The 9,164-nt window shown below is 46.2% G+C and overlaps 1 protein-coding gene across 1 annotated transcript; it reads left to right on the plus strand.

Moving 5' to 3' along the window:
• The first annotated feature begins 82 nt into the window (after positions 1–82).
• On the plus strand, positions 83–4,375 carry Nup160 (nuclear pore complex protein Nup160). The gene has a single exon (XM_084576804.1). The coding sequence runs from the start codon at positions 198–200 to the stop codon at positions 4,311–4,313; it is 4,116 nt and encodes a 1,371-aa protein (XP_084432930.1). The 5' UTR covers positions 83–197; the 3' UTR covers positions 4,314–4,375.
• Positions 4,376–9,164: the final 4,789 nt, after the last annotated feature.

A 9,164-nucleotide genomic window follows, 5' to 3' on the forward strand; every position in this document is an offset into this window, starting at 1 on the left:
TATTTTTTTACAATATGAGTGTTTAAATTGAATTGTACTAGTTTTAACACTAGCGCTCTGATTTGCTATGGCGACTAAACAACCTGACAAACCACTCACGACGCAAGCCAAGCACGAGACGCCGTTGGCGCGCGCGATGGACGCATGGTTTGCAGTGACAAGACTACAGTAGGTCGTGGACAGGACGACGTGTAGTCATGCTCGAAGGCACGAAGTACGTGAAATTTGTGGAAGTTCCTCTTCGCGAGACGTTGGCGCCAAAATGGAAGGAGCTGACCATCAACACAGGGGCGGCGCAGAGTACGCTCGAAGACATCAAACTTGCCGAGCGCGCTGGTGGTTACGCTTACCAGGAGGACCTGACGCTGGGTAACGCTACCCGAAACCGGTTTATCTACTGGAAGACTAACCACAACGTTCTTGAACTCACCGAGGAGTCGCTGGACGTGAATCTTATCGGGAACAAGCTGCGCCTGCGGTTCCAGCACACACCTCTTCTGGAAGGAGTATCCATCTTCGAGACTAGGAACCATCTCGTCGTTCTCGCGGCTACGATAGCAAGCGTTCACCGCATTTCGTTCCCGCATCCCCGTGTGCTCAAGCCGGACCCTGGGTCGCGCTTTCACACAGCCTCCACCGGCCGTTCAGTGTTCTTCGATGCATCGGCGTCGTTGCTTCGCGATTACCATGTCTTGAACCACGCCGGTCTGGGCACAACTCTCTCCCACAACTCATGCAGCTGGCTGGGGGCCAACGGAGAGGCTATCTTCGTATTAGGGACCAACACCTCCTCGCTATTCGTGGTGTCCATCGACCCCCTCGAAGCCGGCGGCAAGGTGTCGTCTATGGAGATACGGAAGAGCGTCAGCGTGTCCCGTTTCCTGAGCGGTATCCTTCCCACCTCGATGCGGAGCGACGAGGCATCGCTGAGTTTGGTCTGCCACCAAGCCGAAGACGACATCTTCATCTTTGCGCTCTCCAAGGACCTCCGCATCCGCCAGTGGTCATATCGGAACCAGGACCTGCTCGCTGAGTGCTCGGTGATGGACCACTGGCCGTCGTCCAAGTTCACCTGCCGACTCACCGGACGTCACTCGTGCATGGTCAAGGCAACCGATCCGTCTGGTGCCGTGTACCTCGGAGTCTATGCCTGTTTTCCTGAAGGGAACCAGTTCTTCGTCTTCCACCCCAATCAGCTTCATGGTGGTGATTACAAGTTTACACTCCTCACAAAGGTGAGGGCTCCTGAAAATGACCTAGTCGACTTTTGCCTTTCGGGTTCGTCTCTCTGGACTCTTTGGGTCAAGCAGAACGATGAACCGCTAATCTGCATGACGAACATTGATAGACCTATCAGCCCAAATGGTACCTGGGCTAGTGTCCACCTGCAGCCAAATATCCCGCCAGAAAAAGTAACCATGCCAGCTGCTTTGGATGCTCGAGAATTCTACCTTGAGAAGATCTTTGGACAGAACACTTTCTCCTACAACACCCTGTCCAAGGCACTGGGCATGTACAGCCGGCGTGGAGAGGCAACACCGGCCAGCGTCGATTTTGGGTGCCATAGCTTGAGGGATGAGATTGTGGCAGCTGTTGAAGCAGAAATGCACACAAATGCTGTGGAAGTTGAACTTGGCGATCAAGAGTATGTCAATTTGGCCATGACGTGCTGGGGCAAATTCTATTACACCTGTACGCAGTACCATGAGGTTGGGCTGAAACCACTAGGCTTGTTTGTGGACCCAAGCACAGAAATGACAGCATTGATTCGACGTGACCACGTGTCTCTGCTCAGGCCCTGCGAGTGGCAAGAAAGCTGCATTCTCTCAGAAGAGCACTCTCCCTGGTTCATGGAAGTATCGAGCGAGGGCGTCCGAGCACTTTTATCGTGCCTCAAGATGCTGAACGCCTGTTTGACTGCCGACATGTTGGTTGAGTTTGCACAGGGACTGTACCACATGGAAGACGTGCAAAGCCTTTGTGACAAAGTGGTTACAGAGCTGCTGAGCGTGGAGTATCACACCGTGGTCAACAAGATCATTGACACTGTCCGCAGTGCTGTGCCATTTCTGAAGGAACTTGTAGACTCCATGGACCTTGCGTTAGTGAATCTTGGTGCCAAAAGCTCCGAGGCCTTCCATTTCGACCCCTGGAACCTTCTGTTTGGTAGCGCAACTGGCTGTGACTTTGTGGCCACCTCTCTGCACCAGATGATGCAGTTTCGCTTCACCTTCTGCCAAAACTTGCTCCTGTTGCAAGGCCTTGTTGTGGCCGCAGGGCAGAACAGGAGCGATCTTGCTCGGCAGTTCGATTTTATTAGCAGAATAATCCCTGATACCCAGAGACTGGTACGAGCCTATTACGTCGCTCTTTGGGCTACAGAAACTGAAGGCAATCCAGTGTCCAGTGTTCTCGAAGGAGGCATCAGCAGGATGTCTCTGAGTAGCCGGGGGGATGGCTTCGGAATCATCAGCCAGAACACCCAGCATCCTAGCCTAATTCGTCTATTCTTGCAGGACGGTGGTGGAGAGCTGGTGAGGCGACAGCTCTCGGGAAACTACCAACTTGAAGTCAGCCAGATCTGGAGAAGTGTTCTTCCATCGTATATCTCTACTACGGGGCAGCTGATCTGGCCACTTTGGGATGACTACGCCTTTCCCAAGTCTTTGCTCGATCTTGGCCAACATCTGCAGTTGCAAGAGTACTCTCGGCTGCTTGGAGACTGGTGCCGCAAAAACTGGGAGACTAGAACCTTCCTGTTGGCTACCAGCTTGCTAGGATGCAATGAACACCACAAGGCCTGCATGCTTTTCCAGAAGCTTGCACACGGACACGTCCCCACAGAGCCCTACATTCAGCAGCAGGTTGGGAGGATGGTGGCTGCCGACTCAGCGCAAAAGCTTTCTCCACTGCCGCTCTATTACCTTAGAGTAATCAAGGCATTTGAACAGGCTAGGTGCCCCGAGTGCATAATCACTCTTGCAGACGTGGCACTGAAGTGCACGCCTAAGGATGACCCAAATGTCCCAGTGCTGTGGTCGCTTCTGTTCAAATATCAGCTTGAACTGGGCCACATTACAGAAGCTTATCATGCCATGATCAGTAACCCAAACAGTGAACACCGCAGTACATGTCTGCGTCAGCTAGTTGTGGTTCTGTGTGAGAGGCGACAGCTGTCAACTTTTGTCACATTCCCATTCAAAGGGGTTGAAAGCGAAGTCATCAGCATACTTGAAAGTTGTGCAAGAGGCACCGATCTCACGGGGGGGCATCATTATTATGATGTCCTGTATGCCATGCACGTGAAAAGAAGCCGGTATCGAAGGGCTGCGTCGGCGATGTATGAGCATGGCCTCCGGCTGCATCATGAAGTTCCCGGAACAGAAAGCCTCAGGCGACAGGAGCTGTGTTTGCTTGCCGCTATCAACTGCCTCCTGCTTGTCAAGCCTGAAGATGCTTGGGTTGCCATGCCGGTCCTTGTCAGCAGCCCACCGGACCGGTCACCAAAACGCGATAGTTCCGGGGAAGAGGTTCTGCAGCCACCCGCCAAAAAAGTGGGGGTGATTCAAGTTGAGGACATCCGTCGAAAGCTCAGTCTGGTACGTGCTTGGCTTTTACTCATCGAATCTGGCCAAGAAGGCATGGGCATGCCACTTACTCCCGATGAGACCGTCCTTCTCCTGGTGGCCTGCGGCCACTTCAATGTCGCCATTCGGATTTGTGAGCAGTTTTCAATGAAGTTGGATTCTGTGTTTGAGGGCGTCGTCCAGCAGTGCATGAAGAACATGCCGGTGCAGTCTGTCCTGGGAGCTCGCACCATCAATCCGCAGTGGATAATTGAGAATCCAAAGGCTGTGTTGGACATTCCTGGACAGGCATGGCTTCTTCTTCAGCACTACCTGCAACAGCATGAAAGGGAACCAGGGACCACTCGCTACCACCGTTTAGTTACTAGCAAACTTCTCTGCAATGGCTACACGCTGCCGGCATGGTTGAGCGCGTCCTACAAGCTGCGAGATGCACCTGAGCTATTGCGGCTCCTCATTACCTACAGGTGTCTCGAGGAAGCGACGGACTTGTCGGTGGAGTACATCGACGCAGTTTTAGGGAAGGGCAAGGAGTACTTCGGCCTGTCCACAGCTCTGCACGCCACTTCACCACCTGTATGGCTGCCACACACAACGTTCGATAGTCTTCTCAAGGTACTAAAAAGCACACCTCAGATGGAAAGCCAGAATCAAAAACTGAGCCTGAAGCTGAGAGACTATTTCAAGATACTTGAACGTGTGTCTATGGCCATGCGAAGGGAGTGACGTATCTCGTCGTTACAAGCACCAATTTTCTCATCTTTCCGTAATAAACACGTTGGTTTAATAATCGTTGCTCTAGATCACTTAGATGCCCCCATTGTGGGGCATTGCATCAGTATATGCGGAGGGACTAGATGTCTTTGTCAATGAGAAACAAAATGCGAACAGTGCTTTGAATGCGTCAGAATTAGAAATGTCAAGGTAGTGCTCTGTTCAGCATTACAGTTGAACCCTTTTGTAAGGGACATGGACTGGGGAGCGGTTTTTGTCTCTTATATGAGAGATCCCTTATAAGCAGGATACCATGCTTACATTTTCTAAGCAGACCTTATTTCGGCGCAGGCATCCTACGACTAAAATATGCAAAAAAAGTACATGTCACAAAACCTATTACAGCTTTCATTTACATATTCCATTTGCTTGGTGGATCACCACACTGAGCACACCTCGCAACTTTCTTACATTTATTTACTGCTCAAATAGCTGTAAATCTTGGTTTGCTTCATGGCTGCATTGATACTGTTCAACACAACCTCTCCCAGCTTGAAAATCGAGCCAAGAGCCTCACGGCCGATGTGCCAAAGCTGTGTATGTTGGCAAACTATGTCTGCAGCGATCAGCACCGCAACTAGCGATTCGCAACTAAGTTGTGTGTCAGGTAACACTACCAAGAATTCAAGCCAAAAAGGCGCCACAAAATCGTAAAAGTAATGTGCTTACCACCAAGTGCTAGAAGCAGCCAAAACTATAAAACATCACCAGTAGAAATATCCCCCAGAAATTTATGCTTGTTTGACAAAGGGTAGCAGCGGCTGTGAGTAACAAGTTCGTGAATGTTGCTACTCAGACAGGAAATAAATGAAAAGCAAACGAGGCATTTCTGAGTGGAGTTGAAACTGGCGGAATAGCAGAGCAGTTTATTTGTCCTCGCCAGAGCAGAACTACTGTTATGTCATTCGTTTTGGTCTTGGCTATGTCCCACTTTCTAGGCACAATGACTTGTTTGTGTTAGCAGCACCGGCTGAGCACTTTCTTTGCATTTACCAGACAATTTTCGCTATATTCTTTAGACTAGTGGACACAACACCTACGGTAATTCGTGATAGGTAGCTCCACTAATTGGAGAAACCACTGCATACCCCCAATATGCTCGCATATGCAGTCGCACTTGTGCTCTTCATGGCAAGCCTGAAGAGCTTCTCTACATTGCATTCCCACTGCAGGGGCTTCTTTTAGTCATTTCATATCTGGTTGACCTGCTGTTTGTTTGCTGAAGTTATAATTATGATGGTACAGGTGTGTCTCTTGTTTTCACTGTAGCTGCTACTGTACCTGGCGAAAGATGGTGCCGCATTTAATGTTAAAATGTCTGTTACAAGCAAGACTGACTGCCAAACTTTAAGCTAATTTTTTCTTTATAGCCAATTGTCCTTTACATCCAATGTCTTTTAAAAAAGAAGTCCAATTAATGAAAGTCATAGGGTGGCCAACTATTTGGGTGAATGGTGTCTCTTATACCAGATTGTCTGTTACATCCATGTCTCTTATAATGGGATTCAGCTGTAAATGATTATTACTGCTACTAGTATTAGCAATATTAACCCTTTGTGAGGCATAGTTGCATTGAGAATGACTGTAGAAATCAAATGCCTTCAAGGTTATTTTGGCTATTGGTTTTGCACAAAATAGTCACATTCGTACCAGTGACTTCGCAAGATGACCTCAAAAGTGCTATGTTTACATACCATAGTCCCTTCGATTTGCTAAGAAACTTGCATTGGAACCTTGAGAAGTACAATGAGGCAGTTAATTGGTGGAGTAAGCTTAAAATATTTTAATTTGTTTTCTGTTGCACCTGCAGCTAGTTGTAAGAACGGCTATTAGCAAAAGATAATAGAAAATGAGGGACGGTTTGATTCCGCCAATCAATGTATCGTGTGAAAGCGTCCAGATTCGGCTATCCATTCGCATTCAAGAAATTCCCAACTTAATTACAGGGCTATGCCAAGGTCATTTTGACTTTGCCGAATTTGGTTCCACAGGGGTCAACTTAATTTTCAATCCCAGACTTGCGGGAGCTGGTGATAACATGCAATGCACGGCACAAGAGAGTGGCATTAAAACGCAGGGTGATAACCTGTGGTGACAGCTACGAGTTCCCGTACTCGCCATGAAACATCCTAGATTTTGGATCTGCTCTGCTGCAATGTGTTTTTTTGTTTTTGTTTTGTGAGTATGGAAAGTCGATGAAACAAGGAATTGATGGTGAGGCAGTAACACCTCATGAAGTAGAGCTTTGGCACTAAAGCAATGGTGAATTATTTTTTTTTGTATGGTTCAGTAGTTTTCAGCATGCAAAAATATGGTACGTGAGTTTATAGTTACATGTTTCCTAGCACTTGAAGCCAGATCCATGTGTACTGCTGTCCTACAAAGAGTGAGTAATGCAGTTCATCACAAATGCAAGTCGAACACAACATATATGTAGCGTAATGGTAAAGCAAAAAGGAGACCCAATACAAAACTATGAAAGACACCTAAAATTGCGAGTGTGGGTAGCTAGCTAAAGGGAGACTGAAGGCAACTCTATCAAATTCTTGTTCCCCGAAAAATAGGTTCCATGGCTCTTTCTTCGTACCTTAGTCTTTGTCTGACAGTGCAAAATGCATCTACTATTGCTAAGGAGATTGCATTCAAGAATTCTCTTTCCGCATGAGGTTCACTGCATCGAAAAGGACACTGTGATTGCTGTTGCAAAACTAATAGTAGTTTAACTTGGCCTATGGGATTTGTGGTTCAAAATTCAACAGCACACATATTCACTTGCAGAGTGGATTGTTGATGCTGATCCATATACTTCATTTGTTAGCATTTTCTTTCTTATTAGGTCTGTTTTCAGTACAAATCGTGTCTTTTTGTCATTAGAATATGGTAATCTATTGATAGATGTCAACTTTGTTTGACTTCAGTGTTACCGCAACGTGAAGGGAACCGAGATGTACCCTTTGTCTAAAGCATAGAGCCCAAGATGTTAGCTGCTGAACCATGCTTTAGGACTTGTGCGTCATTCCAAGTTTCTTAAATGTCTGAAGGGTTCATTATCTCCCCTCCAAAAGTGAAGCGCTTCTACTGACCTTGCAACAGCCCACTATACTGCGTAGAAGCTAACCTTGTGGGATTTATTTTTGAATAAAGGTAATTCACGTTAATTAAAATCTTTCAGTAAATGTTATGATGCTGAGAAGCAGGAAACTGAGGTACAGATTACTCAATAGAGTTGACTTTTAGCCAACCATAAGACATTGATGTCAAAGTTGTTAAGCTGAAACAGATTTGTTTGCACATGTTTAACAAGAAGCGATGCCTAAGTAGATAGCAGCGTAAAGCGGTCAGTTTTCACTGCAGAGGCTTATAAAAAGCCAGTGCTGCAAGAAGTGGAAGTAGTGGCTGAAGTTAAAAGTGTGCAATGATGTTTTTTCGCAGCACCACTGCATCAGACTGCCTCAACATCTTCCAATCTTTTGGAATGTGAGGCCATGCAGATCTGGAGTGATCTCCTGTGGTGGGATAAGAGTGCGGCATGAATGCTACATACCAAATTAATGCTAAATTTTCCTTCCTAAAAGAAAAAGGAAAATAGGAATGGTATTTTCTGCTTCACCAGAAAATTCCTTGTAAAGCGCACGAGGAAAGATAAACATACTACCAAAATTATGTATTATTCTATATATAGTGAATCTTCCTCAACACTAGGTGCGAATTCCGATACCCTTGATTTGAATTCAGGAGACCATGGATGAGATACTATGCATTGCAAGTACCAGCTAGGTTACTCTGGCAAATTTGTTGAGTTTGTAACTACATACGGTTATCAGCTGGTTTTGATTAACTTCCCCTTTCTTGACACCTACTCTGACACTCGGTTCTATGCATTACATGTGCTGACACTGAGACTCGTTGAGTTTAATTTGTTAAAATGTCAGTTAGCGTTCCTAATTTGATACATGCTGCTCTATTTCCATCAGCTAATGTTACACAAGCCATTCCTTACAACGCTTGCTGCTTTTTTTCTTAGCCTGACCTCCTGTATTTGTGCGAGTCTCAAAGTTTCGGTGCTATGGGTGAGTTATAGCAGGATATCGCATTATTATATGGTACTATTGTTATCGGCATTATTAGAACTAGGCAGTAACAGCCAAATGCAGTCATCTGCTGTTTTCTTTTGCCAGACTGCTGAACACTACTCTAGCTTTTGAATGTCCGGGTCTTCCGCTAATTCATCCCTCCAGTTGGTTGCAGGGACACGAGTAGTGGCAGAGGATTTCCCACGATTCCAGACCCATCTCTCCCATTCAGAATTCTGAAAACTTCGTCCAGATGCACAGAGAATAAAAACAGTGAAAAAAGCATTACCCTGTCTAGCACATCTTTTGTTTGGTATTCTCTCACTCCTTTCATGTAATACTAAGGTCGTCATACAGACTGTATGGATATTTTATACTTACATATTAGTTCCTTGATGCCTCAGTGAAGCCATGCCACATGACCACTGCTGTGTATACTGAATCTCTTTACTGCCCTCTCATCTAATTAATCTCTAATTTCGATGACATAATGATAATGCAGTATCCTTGCAGAAAATTTTTGTTTTGTAAGCAGGTTTAGGTTTATCATGGCCTCGACCCTATTAGCAATCACCTTGCCAAATAAAAGTAAACATTAACAACACAACAAAAACGCTCACAAATAGGCACACTGGACGGGTCAGTGCCTGTCCTATGTGCCTATTTGTATTTTTTGTTGCGCTGTTAACCTTTCCTTTTATGTACAATGCACCAATTAGCCCAGCAATCA

This window comes from Amblyomma maculatum, chromosome 8 (assembly GCF_055883805.1).
Source record: "Amblyomma maculatum isolate TAMU_Amacu chromosome 8, ASM5588380v1, whole genome shotgun sequence".
Classification (NCBI taxonomy): Eukaryota; Metazoa; Arthropoda; class Arachnida; order Ixodida; family Ixodidae; genus Amblyomma; species Amblyomma maculatum.

What these genes read in the sequence shown, in the direction of transcription:
- Nup160 (XM_084576804.1), top strand. Translation starts at nt 198, where the DNA reads ATGCTCGAAGGCACGAAGTACGTGAAATTTGTGGAAGTTCCTCTTCGC.